Genomic DNA, 15,184 nt, shown 5'->3' with positions numbered 1-15,184 from the left:
TCGATTGTTTCCGCCGTGGGACATTACACGTGCGGTGTACGTGTACGTGTATACGCGATAATATATTACAAGTTGCTTGAAAATTTCCCGGGTGCGAAAAAAGAAAGAAACCTCGGTGTGCGAACGGTGCAACGAGAGGCGATCGTACGCGAGGGTACGCTACATATTGCGAATTGTGTATTGTGGCAGAATCGTGCACGAGACATTGCGCGCGATGCAATTGCATTCGCGGTTATTACAACAAGCGAGATTCGATCAAGCCGTGAAAGCGTCGGAAAATTGGAGCGCGTGTAAATGAATCGATGCGTCGTGTAAAAAAAGAAGAAAAACAGCAATTAAATGATTATAAAGTCGATCAAAGTTTCTCTCTAAGAGTCTGCTTAAAAATTAATCGGAGATTGTCTTCATTGTCGTTACGGGCGCGCGTTAACGGATGACGTGATTTGTTTTATAACTGTCGCATTACCGAATGTCCAGTAATATCGTTGTTTGACGAGATGGATTCCGTCGATCCGTCGAATCGCCTCCGTCTCGCTCTTCGAGACGCAAAACCAAACGCGATTTTTCCATCGCGTAGCTCGGGCGTTTCGCGCCGCAACTTTCACTGGCGATCAACGATTATCGCGGCCGCGGCGATTCGCGTACTAAAGAATATAACGAAACATTGCGTCGATTCGATTCAGCAATAGTCGGCAATCGTTGCCGCGGCAATCTCCGATTAGGTGATCCGCGTGAGTGAGATTTTCGAGAGTCGTTCCGTCTTTAATGCCGGCATTATTTGGACGGTGGTACAGAATTGGTGCCTTCGCCAAACGGGTCGTTGTATCAACCGAGTGAAAATTTGGCTTGTGAACGAACGACTTTGAAAGACTTTGAGAAGTATACGAATTGGAATATTACATCGCGAGATTGATCGGGCAACAATATTGGAGATCGGAACCGTGTCAAGGCGGCAGAAGCTGCGTAATCAAAGGTGAATTGTCAAACGTATCGCTGCGACATACGACGCACCTGCGATTAATCTCATCTCCCGTTTTTCTGAACGCGCCTTCGTTATCCGAGGAATTCTGCGCGTGGAAGAAGTTGAACGACAGGAGGGAGTGCGACGCACGAAGCGAACACACGTGATGAAATAAAATTTTCAAGATCCTGCAATTCTGTAATCTATACGAGAGAGGATAAATACGCGTCTGTTTGCTTGGAATTCGGTCTTTTTAGAGAGCAACGAGAATCAGTCGTGAAAATTAAATTTTTCTATATATTTAATTCGATTGCACCAAAGCGACTTTGGCAATTTGACATATTTTACATACCTGCTCGGTATCGAGGCATGTCGAGCGACGGCGGAGAAAGTACAAGGTGGTCAATCCTTTGAAATCACAGAGCTTATTCTCAGAGGGAACCAAGATGGATCGGAGTTTTAAGAACAACGCGGACTTCAAGATGAATCAACAGAACTTCAAGCTGAGCGACTTCGGGATCGACTTCGTGAAATCCGGCCACGATTCGAAGACCGCCGGGCAGTGCAAGGTTCGACGAAGTGCTCAGGTCAGCCAGCGGAACGCGCACGTGCAGCGGCAGGTTGCGATGAACTCGGGAAGACTCGCCGCGAGTGGTACGAATCTGCTGCAGATCGCGTGCAATCGTTCACGGACCGGTCCGCTGTGCAACACGCTGATGACGACCAATAGCATACAGCACAGTTCGAATCAACCTGGACAGATGCAGAATGCGCCGGTGACGGACCGATTCCAAGCATCCAGTCCCGGCAACCTGTCCGTAACCAGTTCGATCGTGCAACTCAGCTCGTCGCCCAATTATTGGAAACAGTACGGGGGGCAGGAGAGCGGGGTAAATATATCGGAGACGAGGAATTGCCATTTGCGAGTTCTCGATTGCCGTTAAAGTCGAGAACAATAAGCGATAAGCGGAGAAATTATGCGGCCTGATTATCTCCGTCGTTTATTTAAATGGGCTAATTTAAATTGCCAATGTGCGAATATTTTATGTCTCGCATAGGGCGTATTGGTCGGATAGCGTTGTAATAGCTAAGACGCGCTTAACGGCTAACGATAAATTTCGAGAATTTCTATCGAATGCTGCATTGTACTGACCATGTCCGAGAAGGTGTCCGGCATGTGTCCGAGAATTCCTCGGCTCGTAAATTCTAGCGCGAACCGGTGCCTTGCAACGAACGCACTTGATGTCCCAGCTGGTTCGCGTGAAATTTGCCACTCGACCTCGGACAAGGTAAACAATGCGTTTACTGTTCGAGCACGTATTGTTAAGATTAAAACCCTTAATCTCTTAAAAGGTATTAGTTTAATGCTCGTGTGTGATTTCTCGAGTCGGTCCGTATGCCTCTTATGATTTTATCGCAAAGATGTGTATATATTTTTTTTTTTTTTTTTTTTTTTTTAAATTTACTAGCATCTTCAAAATAACGGCGATATCTTGTGATAATTGCGGGGGAGAGTAATTACTCGTTTCCTCCTCGGTAGCAATCGTTGCAACAGGAAGTGTCTCTCGACGTTTAGCCTCAAGCATCGTGTTTCTAATGTTTATCTCTCTCCCTCCCTTTCTCTCTCTCTCTCTCTCTCTCTCTCTCTCTCTCTCTCGCATGGAGTTATATTCATGTCGCGTTTCGCAAGGCTAATTAGTATGTGCCGCTGTGTCGCGTATTAGGCGGTGGTCACGGTTGCATACGAAAAACACACACGAAGAGAAGACAGCGACGCATCCACCGTTGTCAGCTGTGAAAGAATATATTTTCGCAAAATTCCAAGAATATTTCCCATTCCGCATCCTCTCGTTCGATATCCGTTTTCTCACATTTATTTCTTGCTTACAATATTTTCGCGATTGTTCATTGTACGGAGAAGATGATCTTTAGTAGAAAAGAATTCTCTTATCGAGCTAATGTTATTAAGAAGTTCTACATTAGAGAGAAATAATTCGAGACAAATCAGTCGGCGCGATGAATCACAGATTCTGTCCTGCGATTCCCCATATCCGTCTCATCAGTCAGATAATTGAAAATTCTTTTTGCGACGAAGGGACAACGTGATCATCATGATCGAGCATCCGGTTAATTTACTGTATGTGGATATAGCCCGTTATCGCGATTCAATCATAACTCATCCGGCATATATGTATACATATGTATATCTTGTCTCTGTTTTTTCTCTCTCTCTCTCTCTCTTCCCTCTTTCCTTTTCTCTCAATTAATGGGAATTAATTGATCACGATGATCGTCAATGCTAGCAGGTGTATTCCACAATGAGAGTTACAAATAAATAGGGGAGCGGCTTTCTCTCTCTCTCTCAGCCGATGTCGTCAAGACAATTATATTAATTAGATCGCGAGATCTCTCGTTAAAGTGCCTGCGATACCTTTGTGCGCATCGTAGATACATCCTGGTTATCTTATGAAATTTTGATAATTTTCAATTTGCTAGTGGTTAAAGATAAACAATTGACATTCTTCTCCCGGTTCAACGATATCCCTTTTTACGATAGCAAACATTTCTACAATTTTAAGTTTTAAATCACTTGTTTGTAATACTAATTGATGCCATTAAAGCGGTTGAAGAAAAATAAAAGAAGACAAACGTAAGTACAAAGTTGGTAATAACGAAGTTAAATACATACATCGTAGGACGCTCCGCACGTTTTAGAACGTACGAAGGTTTCGCTTTGGAGAACGGCAATGCCACCAGCCTCTCAAGACTGGTTTCCACGGTTAACGTCGGGCTTTCGCAGATTTCCGTCTCGATAACTGTAATCGTAAAGCGAGTCATTACGGTAATCTTGGCCTCGTTCGCGCGGATTTGCTTCTAGCCGCCGTGCCGTTCCGACTAGCTTAAACTCCCATTCGCGCTTCTTAGATTTTACGATGTAAGGATTAACGATGGAAGACGGTTGCGCCTACCCTTTTACCATAAATTTTTACAGCATCGTAAATTTTTTGGTTATTTAATAAACGCACAACCCGCTAAGGGGAGATGCGACTGTTACTCGGTAGCCTTGAAAGATACCGTTGCGCTCGGTCAAATAGGGGAGAATGCAGTCTGCCATCTCGTTAACATGCCGAAGAAGCAATTATAATTATGAAATACTTTGGGCGAAATCAACGGAAAAACATTCTTCCTCTTTTTCTTTCCATTTCTCTCTTTTTCTCCTGTAAGAACGGCACACAATAATCTTCTTGTACTCTCACATTCTTTACGGCTAATTGTAAGAAGCTTTACATCACAAATCGATTCGCATACTCGAAAGTCAATACTGTACATGTTTCGTGCATATTTGACGCGTTGGAAATGCAACCTAAGGGATCTTCCTAATTTGACGCTCTGAAAAAAAGGCGATTTTTGAGAATTTTAACAAAAAAAAAAAGATATATATATATATAAAACATATTAATTCTAAACTTTCCACGTTTATTAAGTAACATTTCAAGTATATCCTGAAATTTTTTCAAATCAAAATATTTGTTTGTTTCGGAGTTTTTTGATAGTCCAGCCACAGGGTGTCTGAAAAAAAAATTGTTGTTTACGGCGGACATGATTCCAGCCGTTGTAGTCATATGAAGTACAAAAACCAAAAAGATTCTTAATCTGTATGAGTGTGACTATCACGTAAACTAGAATAAAAAAAGAAAATATATTGAAAAATAAAAAAATGGCAGCGTCTAAAAAAAAATCATGTTTCATGGAAAAAAAAAATAGTTATTTTTGTAAGTCGCAAAATTTGAATTTTCCAAATATCGATTTAATTCAAGTTCACACGATAATCACGTTCATACAGATCAAGATTTTTTTTTTTTCCCCCCAGAATGACTATAACAAGCTGGGATCATGTCCGCTACCTTTTTTTTTTTTTTTTACACCTTGATTGGACGGACTACCATAACTCCGAAAAAAACAAATATTTATATTTGAAAAAATTTCGGGGTATACTTGAAATGTTACTTAACAAAAAGTTTGAAAATTTTGAAATTAATGTTTTATACTTTTCATTAAAAAAATTCCCCAAAAATCGCCTTTATTTGCATCAAGCTAGGAAGACGAACTCTGGCATATACTTTAAACACAAAATCGTAAATATCTAAAATTTGACGTTAATAAAGTTAGCTCATTTCTGTTTCAAGTCCCCAATTTATCAGGCATGACAACATATAATAATGGTATAATTGTATTCATCCTGCTTCAAGTTCGACGTTACTTGTAGCGACGCGAGGTGATCTCGTTGCAATTCGCGTCCAAGCAACATCTCTGTTGAATGGAGGTGCGGATAGCGTGGAGGCGATCGTTGGGTATTCCTTACGCGGTGTCGCGGGGGAGGAGAATTCGTTCCTGTCGACGGACGGAACTGCATGCCGCTTGTAATTCTGTGCAACGTCGTCTTTTGTACGGACTTAAATCACATTCTCGCGAAGTGACTCGAACCTTCCCCTCCTCCATCCTTCGAATAGTGCGGTGACACGCACGCGTGATATATTCTCTATCGGGTGATCCGAGAGAATCTGGCGAGCCGAGAGAGGCCTATTCCGCGGATTTGATCCTTTTGCAGTGGCCTGACTTTACATGGGCTCAAGTTGCATTCTCGTCGCGTGAGTCGGCGCAGTCGACGAGAAAGAAAGAGAGATGGAGAGAAATCTCGCTTGGTTCTTCGTCTGCTCTCATTGTCCCTCGCAGCAAACTATTGTTCCTATATTCTTGTAGCGCGTCTTTGTTCCGCAAATTTTTTTACAGCTGAACAGTCGCCGAGTGTCTCATCTCGATAATTCAATAATATCAATAATAGTGATGTTGGTTTACAACGGACAGATTAACGAATATGATATCCGTATCATTTAAATGAACGATCGAACCGTAAATAGATGATTTGAAAAGATTCTTCAAATATATAACATAAATTTTTCGGACCTAGTAATTTTTTTTGATAATTTCTCAGCAACTCATTATGATTAATGAAACACGTCAAAACACTTTAAATTCATGAAACATGTCAAAATATTTACGCGATTAAAGATACTTGTTCGAATTGAAGAATGTGTAAGAAAAATTTCTTTTAACTTTGCGAACGATGATTTGTGCGGCTCTTCGCAATTCCACGATCGCACGTGTATCGATGACGACGATAAATTATTAACCGACACAAGTTATACGGAGACGAAGGGAAGAACAAGCCTGAAGAAAATGCGACCCGGAGGACGTACTCGTTAAAAAACTATCACGTAACACGTATCAGCCGGCTAATTGTTGATTATGCGGCCGTTTTTCCTGCCTTCCTCTCGGTGTGTTATATCGGGGCGTTGACGATACGCCTAATAAATAATGTAAATTTCGCCGCGGATCTCTCTGGTATCTTTTCACGTGTTGCTGCTTGGCTTGAGGAGGGGGTCCGCACGAGAAATTACATATGCACACCTGCCCTGTATGTTATAACGTTGTAAACCCGACGTGCGTCTCTCCTCAGCGTCGTCGGCGGTGTTGGTAACGTTTGCGAAGGTGGGTCGAACCCGTCCTCGTGTAAATGGCTTTAAGCCTCTTACGTGAGATTCCCCGCGGGTGGATACCACCACTGATAATTAACAATTAGTGGACGCCAATTAAAACGGGCCGACCGTCCGGCCGACAGGCTACGCATTCAGCCTGCTCCGATGAGATTTACAGCTTGCGTCATTCGAAATCGCATGGAGGAAAAGTTTAGGCGAAAGAATTTTTATTTTCGAAAAACTTCGGAATTATCGTACAATTTGAATTTTAATGGTAATTTTTTATCACATTTTTATAATTGGTTTCATCTGAAATCTCGAAAAAGATCATTACGCGGCAAGAAAAAAGCACAATACACTTTTGTTTTTGTTTCGAAGCTATTTTATTCGTCTACCTTTTAGCTTCGTTATTTTTACAGAATTCGTGATCTCGAAAAAAAAAAAAAAAAAATTCTCGTAAATATTTCGTTGTTGCAGCATTTTGCGCGTGATGAAGAAATGGTATCAGAATCGCTTCTTAATTCGTATATTGTTTTTCGAGCCGATTGAATTCTCTCGATCACATTTTTCCTGTTTGCACAATTGGCCGACCCGGCCCGTTGACGACGTACATCCCTTCCTCTCGGCGCGGATTAATCCGAAAAACGACGCTGCGTATCGAAATGAAGCCGCTTTGTCTCGGAAATATTCGGGACAGCTCAACGAAAATTACACGCGACTGAGCGTTTAGTCATCCGACGATTATGGCGTGGCGAAGCGTAGCACATAAAAATATCCTCCCGCAAAAACCATGGATCGTGCGCAGGCTTCTTTTAACGTAACCGCGCGTGACTAGAGATGACGGGGGGGTATCTTTTTAACGTGCGTATTCTGCGAATAAATCGTCGCAAAAATTTTCAACAATAACATCGCGTCGCAATTTACGAGACACGCACAATCGCCTTCGCTGTGAAAATCTATTAAAAAAAAAAAAAAAGATGTATATAAATATATACGTATACAAATACACAAAGTATTATAGCTGATAAAAGCTGATTCTTATTTTGATCGTCGCTAAATTGACGTGCGTCGTCTCTCTCCTCCGGTTAAATAAATACGAAGCCTTTTTTTATACCGCGACGTAAACATAACATCCGATCGGATGACGGATGAAATAACGTCTACTAAACAAATCTCAAATATTGCCGTACCTTGCGCGTTTCGTCTCTCCCGGATCGTTTCCTCGGTAGTCGTGATATCTTGATGCTTCTCGCAATGATACGATAAGTGCGATTCTGTGAAATCGGACCTCTCGATAAGTTCTCGCATATATACCGAATGATTCGATATAACATTGTCGTCATATGAAAGCGATATTTTTTTTTTTTTTTTATATATATATATATATATATATATATATATATATAGATAGAGTGTATCCCAAAATTACCACACATACATACACGTATAAATAAAAATTTTTTTTCTTACAAATTTTGGATAAAGAATATAAAATTGCGATAGGATTAATTTTGAAATGACGAAAAATAAATAATATATTGAAGACGATAATTTATAGAAAATGTGTGATTTATGCTTGTACTTTGAAAAATAAATGTGAATATACTGTTAGCACAAAATGTGATCAACGGTATATTACATAATTAATCGCGCGCGACAACACGTTTAATTCGCCTTCGAAAATTATTCAAGGCGCCGATATCTTCGTACAAGTGCAAGTGTTCGAAGTCTTTCCTGTTCGAAGAAGAAGAAGAAGAAGTCTCAATTCCTGGCAGCCGCGTTCGAAATTGCGCGACCGGAAATCGTCCTGTGTCGGTACATGCCTATTCCATCTACGGGTATTTCCTTTACGATCGCCCGTACGCTTCTCCACCATGGGAACCCATCTTGATAGCATGGGGGAGACTATAAGAGACATAAATTTACAAAAAGAAGAGACAGAGTCATTACCATAGCGTGCTAAACAGCTTTTATCGTGTGGCACGAAGTTCCCACATTTCTTCTTGGCGTCTCTTATGAGCGCCCCTATGCGTCGTCGCGAATTAAGATTTTGCACAAGCACGCCAACGGCGCAAGAAGTTAGGGGAAGTGAAGCGATGCCGCTATAACCGACATGCGCACATTAATACCGAATAATGCGGAATGCATTTTATTGCAAACAATTTTGTTAGATTGTAGAATCAGATACGCAAATGTCGAGGATAAATTTGCCGTCATAAAGATTAAGAGAAATGAGAAAATTGATTTATTTTCTTTTCTCGCTTACAAATAACAATTTATTTATTTTTACTATATAAAAAGTGTGGCGACGAATGATCTGCGACACTTGTATTATTTGATAATTAAAGAATACGAGAAAGGAGTATATATTAGGTGTACAAACTTTGCTTCCGCCGTTTTTTTTTCCGAAATTCGAGGCTTTATTGTAAAAAACTGGTTATACATTTATGATTCAAAGTATTGTCCACTCCCAATGATCGTGCCAATTCTTTTTGACTTTGACTCGAGTCTTCGTTAAGTAACGCCTCCAATTCTGCATCTTCGAAAACCTTCTCTCTTCCACCGCTATGCCGGTCTTCGACGTGAAAATCACCGTTCTTGAAGCGTCGAAACCACTCGCGACACGTTCTTTCGCTAATAGCGGCTTCGCCATAAGTATTTGAGAGCATTCGATGAGCCTCAGCCGCAGATTTCTTCATATTGAAGCAGAAAATTAAATGACGAGAATTTGGCTCGTAAACTGACATTTTCAATCGAGAATAACTTTATGACGCGGACACAAATCGACTAATGTTTCTATGAGGTTATGTTGACAGATGCTCAAATTTATCGCATGACGTCTATGATCTAATATTTATTTCGACCACTACTTATCGCTAAAGCCATCTATAGGAAAACGGCGGAAGCAAAGTTGTACGCCTAATATAATATATAATCTAAGAGAGAAAGAAATTCAGGATATGTAAATCTTTTCAACTGGCGGCATATCGATTTGTTTGCCTTATAAAGACATATTTCGTTTCGAATTGTTGCAGAAGGCTAAAATATTCTCTATTACTGATACCGCCAACTCTACTTGTGCGTGACGCCGGCAATTTGCGTTGGGGATTTACCAACATACATTGCGCCGGGGGGTCGCGCGTTACGCGTTCCGCGTGCGTTCACGCGTGTATGGAAGCCGCGTGAGGCTGAAATTATCTTGCCGTCATATCTACGACACATGGGGGGGGGGGGGAGCCCATTAACTACGCGGACCGTTGCATCTATTTTTTTTTATTTTTTTACAAATACCTCGCCATATTAACCCATTATGCCGACAAAGGAGAAAAAGTGACGAGTGTGGCGTGACGAATAATAAACCTCTCCGCGACTGATAAGACTTATATCGATTCGCGCCAATTACGTATGGATTTATAATCGAGTAATAAATGTAGCTTTAAAAAAAAAAAAAAAATAGTAACGACGGCAAATTAATCCGTTCGATCCGCTTTTTATAATATTTTCTACCACATTCTCCACGAAACGAGAGATCGATTGACGATGACGTCTTGAAAAATATTTCACATACATACGTGAGAAGGTAATATAAATAATGCTGTATGGGAATTCCCAGGATCCGGGGCTCGATGAGAAAGGGAAAAAATTCATTATTTCGACGGGACACCTGGTTTCGTTTACTCGCTACTCGACAACCAAACGTCTCGTTATAGCAATTAATAAGGGGATAATCGACCATCCATTATCTCGTTGATAATGACTCTCCGCTTTTCACATATTCTTTCCTTCTCTCTCTCTCTCTCTCTCTCTCTCTCTCTCTCTCTCTCTCTCTCTCTCTTTCTATCTGTCGTCCCGTCGTTCGACTACCCTTAAATTCATTTCCGTCCACGTGTACTTAAGGGGGAACTGAACGGATCAGCTACGTCAAAAGTTAATGAATCTAATACATTTCGAAATTCATGAATTTGACATTGCACACATATACCATACAAAGTACTTTTAGCCATTTAAAATATAAAATTAATAATTATTAATTAATTAATTCATAAATTAATAATTAATTTGTGAAATAAAGTAAATTGAAATTATTATTTTTATGGATCCTTGTATAGGATCACTATGAAATCCTTGTGATCTTTTAAAGTCATTACAAAAAAGTTTGTTTGATATAAAATATCTTTGACGATTTTGAGATTAAATTAATATATTCTGCAGAGCAAATTTTTACTTTGGCTCATAAATTAATTATTAATTTTATATTTTAAAAGTATATTTTGCGTATATACAATATGTCAAATTCATGAAGCTCGAAATGTATTAGATTTATTTAATTTTAATTTTTGACATAGCTGAGCCATCCAGTTCTTTCTTAAATAATCATCATAGTTACCTTAAAAAGACAACTAGCGCGCTATTATGAGCTATTTATGAGTTTTCATATTCCGCAAATTAATAATTTTGAGCTCGTTGCACTAGGCAGGAATTTAATACTTTTTGCGGGGTGGAGGGGGGAGTTGAAATCGACTCAGCCCCCCCCCCCCCTCCCACACAAAAAGTATTAAATTCCTGCCCAGTGCAACGAGCTCAAAATTTTTAATTTGCGGGATATGAAAACTTATAAATAGCTCATAATTGCGCGTTATTTGTTTTTTTTTATTTTTGCAACGAGGGAGGGGCGGGGGTAGCTCGATTGGGGTATCATAGTTATAAGGAAGAGTAAGAGAAAGTGTGGAGAGAGAATAATTGCGCTCGTTGATTTCAGAATGTTTAACATACTTGATACGATTATATGCTTTGTGTGACTCTAGTATTAAACAATTATTTTTAATTATTATCATTATTACAAAGTTTATCTTGAGAATTATTCTTATCAATTGTTATCATCGTAAGTGCATGTGTTCTCGCGTGTAAACATCGTGTATCGTCTTTCATAGTTATAAAATAACGAATTGCAATAATTAAAGTCAGTTTGCAAATTGGGTCTTGTATAGTATTGGGTTAAACGCGGGTCAAGCGAGTAGGCGAGCTATGAACGACGGTCATGGATGTGGAATCTACGATTGACATAGGGACGACGAGGACGACTATGCGATTGATGGAGAACGTGAGATGGCCATCACGCGCTCAATTTTCTGAAGGTTTCCATAACATCCATCTCTCGGAGGTGAGATGTGCCGCGCATTCTTCTGTCCTATTTCAGATCCTCGGAGGCTAATTTCCCTGACAGAGACATTTCCGTTCCAGTTCGAGTCGGTTCAGCTCGTATCTCCGATCGTTTTCCCTCTTCCCTCGTCCCCTCCCCCCCCCCCTCTCCTTTCTGTATCCCCCGTGAATCGTAAGACGAGGGACGGCGAAGAGGAAGAACTAAATCAATGTAGGACATTTATATTGGCTGGAAATCGCTGACTCTCCACGGGGACCACCGTGGACAACCCACCGGGACATATTAAGATTTCTGATCCGCCGCGGCGACATTTTTATCATTGCGTGTCCTTTCCTTATACCTATACGTCCTGCCGCGCGAGCAGGAAATAAAACGTGAATTATTGTCCACGTGGTGTCTCTCTCGCCATGACCGCGCACAGTGATCCAGCTCTGGTACGGGCTCCTCGACGGGCCCGGGTTAGAGTGGCCGTTACTAGCGACCGTTTTCGGCGAATAATTTAATGATCCGTTTAGTCCGATGTCGGCTTGTGAATATCGAACGATGTCTCACGCGCGATACGCTCGGTAAATATTTTTCGATTGGGTGGAATTCCCGCGGCACGAATCCGCAGTTAATCGAAAAATTCGAGTAAATTTCATAACGATTAAATGCAAATGGAGATAGAGATGCGAAACGATTAAAGCGATTAAAATATATTACTATAATTAATAATATATCTCGCCTTAAGTAGAGATATATTATTATTTTTATCGCGTCTTTCGTCGTTCATTAATTAATATATTTAATATTAAATCTGTGTGAATATTATTAGCGTATTAAATCAATTTATTTTGAATCGATGGTGACTAAAAATTTTTTTAATCAATAGATTAAAAAATTTTTAAATTAATAGATGGAGAGATCGTATAGCGGAACTTATCGCTCGATTAGTAACCAGTTTTATTCATTCCCCTCTCGGTCGGAGAAATATTCTTATTCGTAAGGTTGTTATCGACCGGCTTGACTGAGATAAAACCCGATATTTTTATCAGGGACCGCGATTATTCCTCGCTTCTATCTCTCCCGGATACATCAGGCCACGCTCTCGAAAACGATTTCATTTTTCACGTCAAACGATATTATTCTCTCTTCCTATCTATCTATTTTTGTTTTATTTTATTTCACATTGACGCAAACGAAAAGGTAAAAAAAATAGAAGAGTACATTTATTCGCGGTTGCCATCGAGATTAAGCATTTTACGATCAACCGGCTAATGCGATCGTTGACGCCTCTATCAGCAAATTTACCTGATGAAACGTGATTTATATGACGTACGAGAGAAAGCGTTTTACGCGAGAACCGCGGCCAATACCATCGGGACTTGGATGATTGCATAAGTTCGTGCCCGATTTTCATAAATGGCATTAAGTTGCCGCATGGCGGAGTTCTATTGTTTTCGTGTGGTAATTGTTGCTTACACCGAATAGATGACGTTGTCTTATGTCAATTTAGCGTCAGATAAGTCCATTTGTGCATAAGAGAAATCATTAAAAATGGAGAACGAAAGGTGCATTTGCGGCATGTAATGCTATATGAATTTCGGAAAGGCGTGAGTGTTGGGATTGCACAAAAAAATATTCAAAGCGTTTATTTGGACCGCGCTCCTGCTCTCCGAACAGTCCAAAAGTGGTTTGGCAGATTTCGAAATGGTGATTTCAACATGGAGGATCAACCCCGCTCTGGTCGGCGTTCTGGCATCGATGATGACATTGTGCATGCTTTAGTGGAAAGAAACCCAAGGATTACAACTGAGGATATTGCTGAGAGGCTGAACATCGATAATTCAACCGCTTTTGGTCATTTAAAAAAGCTTGGATACATTTCCAAGCTTGATACGTGGGTGCCGCATCTCCTGACTGAAAGGAATAAGCTGCGGGAAAACTGCAGGAGTCGCAATGGGAAATTCTGCAGCACCCGCCATATTCTCCAGATATTGCGCCTTCAGATATTTATCTGTTCCGGTCTTTGCAGAATAATTTAAATAGCAAGAATCTCAATTGCGAGGAAGCTGTCGAAAACCACCTTACAAACTTTTTTCAAGAAAAACCAAGTTCTTTCTTCAAAAATGGAATCGACAAGCTTATAGATGGTTGGAAAACCATTGTAGAAAAGAATGGAGACTATATAATTGATTAATAAAAGTGTTATCTCTAAAATATAATCTATTGAAGTTTATATTTAAATCGGGCACCAACTTATGCAATCACCCAATATAACGAAGTTGCTGGTGCATCTCCGCGTCGCTTCTCGCGCGGAACCCGAGAAGAGGAACTTGTCCCAGCGCCCTGACGGCGATTGGGCCCGCTCGTCGCTCCCACCTCGATCGGCCCTGGTGAACGCGCGCGCTACGCGACACGACACGACACACCTCGATAGTCGCGGGTAGTCAGCTGCATCGTTCGGAGTCGTTTCGTTTCGTCGCGATTCTTCCACATGCGCCGAGTCTTGCCGGCTCTTCCGGATACCGTGTATACCGAGCTACCCGTGGGTCTCGAGCGATACTCTGCCGCGACGCGGACCGGGGGTTGCAAAGTTTTCGTCGGCAAAGTTGTACGATTCTTTCATGGCCCCGGGAAGGCGTTAAATTTCGGCCCGGCGTCCTATAGTCCTCGCGTTAGCGGACCAAGTTTATTCCGCCTACCTTCTCGCCAGTCCGCGAACGAGCGCGGTACTTTTCGACGTGTTGGGAGAAGCGAATGACACGAGGGAAGGAGGGAAGAAGAGAGACGAAAGGAGGGTGGAAGAGAGGGGCATCGCGAACGAAAGTTGGATAAGGCACAGAGCGGCGTCGTGGAATATTTTAACATATATCATGAGATGAAATTGGAACGAGGGGGATACGTATATCGCGCGATAGAGAGAGAAGGGGGAACGCTATCTCTAGCTCTTTCCTCTCTTCTTCGCCGGCTGTTCCTCATCTCGTTCGCGCGGCAACTTCTCCTCTCGTCGTCATCGTCGTCGTAGTATGTCGCTCCGCGTGATCCGCATGTGACGGAATTGGTGTATCGTCGACTCAGCGCGCGCATGATTCCGCTGCCAACATGTTTGTCTATCCCACGGACTACGGCAACTACAAGATGGTAAATTTACCGAAAATTTCAAGTTTCTCGATTATATCTATACCTCGGTGTCCCCGAAACGATCGATAGATTCATTCGTGTCGCGTGCCATCCTCTTTGCACAGCTTCCTACATTGTTCTTCCTCTCATCTCGAAAAAATCGCACTCCGTATTTTATCTCGTTTTAAATGTAGTGTATATATGGAGAAAAAAAAAGGTGAAAGAAAATTGAATAAAATAATAGATCTACAATTCGAAATTAAAAGCACGAACGCGTTCGGTAATTTGCGATAGTACAATATAATTTGCTCTTGATCCGCGACTCTATCTCGAGGACAATTTTTCCTAATTTATATAGAATTGGAGAACGATGGGTGTCCATGATGGATGACGGCTGAGTACTCTGCGTTGATACCACTGCTT

The 15,184-nt window shown here is 41.2% G+C and overlaps 2 protein-coding genes across 2 annotated transcripts in view; both read left to right on the top strand.

Annotated features, from left to right (window-relative positions):
- LOC138941265 (protein daughterless-like) overlaps positions 1-15,184 on the top strand; it is a 128,163-nt gene that overhangs the window by 93,076 nt on the left and 19,903 nt on the right. The gene's annotated exons all lie outside the window — the stretch shown is intronic.
- LOC138941264 (uncharacterized) lies at positions 454-2,407 on the top strand. Its single transcript, XM_070310771.1, has one exon. The coding sequence runs from the start codon at positions 1,408-1,410 to the stop codon at positions 1,903-1,905; it is 498 nt and encodes a 165-aa protein (XP_070166872.1). The 5' UTR covers positions 454-1,407; the 3' UTR covers positions 1,906-2,407.

The sequence above is a fragment of the Polyergus mexicanus genome, unplaced genomic scaffold (genome assembly GCF_030449975.1).
Source record: "Polyergus mexicanus isolate NDT 795.1 unplaced genomic scaffold, iyPolMexi1.0 SCAF_18, whole genome shotgun sequence".
Taxonomy (NCBI): Eukaryota; Metazoa; Arthropoda; class Insecta; order Hymenoptera; family Formicidae; genus Polyergus; species Polyergus mexicanus.
The sequence above is the reverse complement of the archived record's forward strand: the minus strand, read 5'-3'. Positions and strand labels throughout refer to the sequence as shown.

What these genes read in the sequence shown, in the direction of transcription:
- LOC138941264 (XM_070310771.1), top strand. Translation starts at nt 1,408, where the DNA reads ATGGATCGGAGTTTTAAGAACAACGCGGACTTCAAGATGAATCAACAG.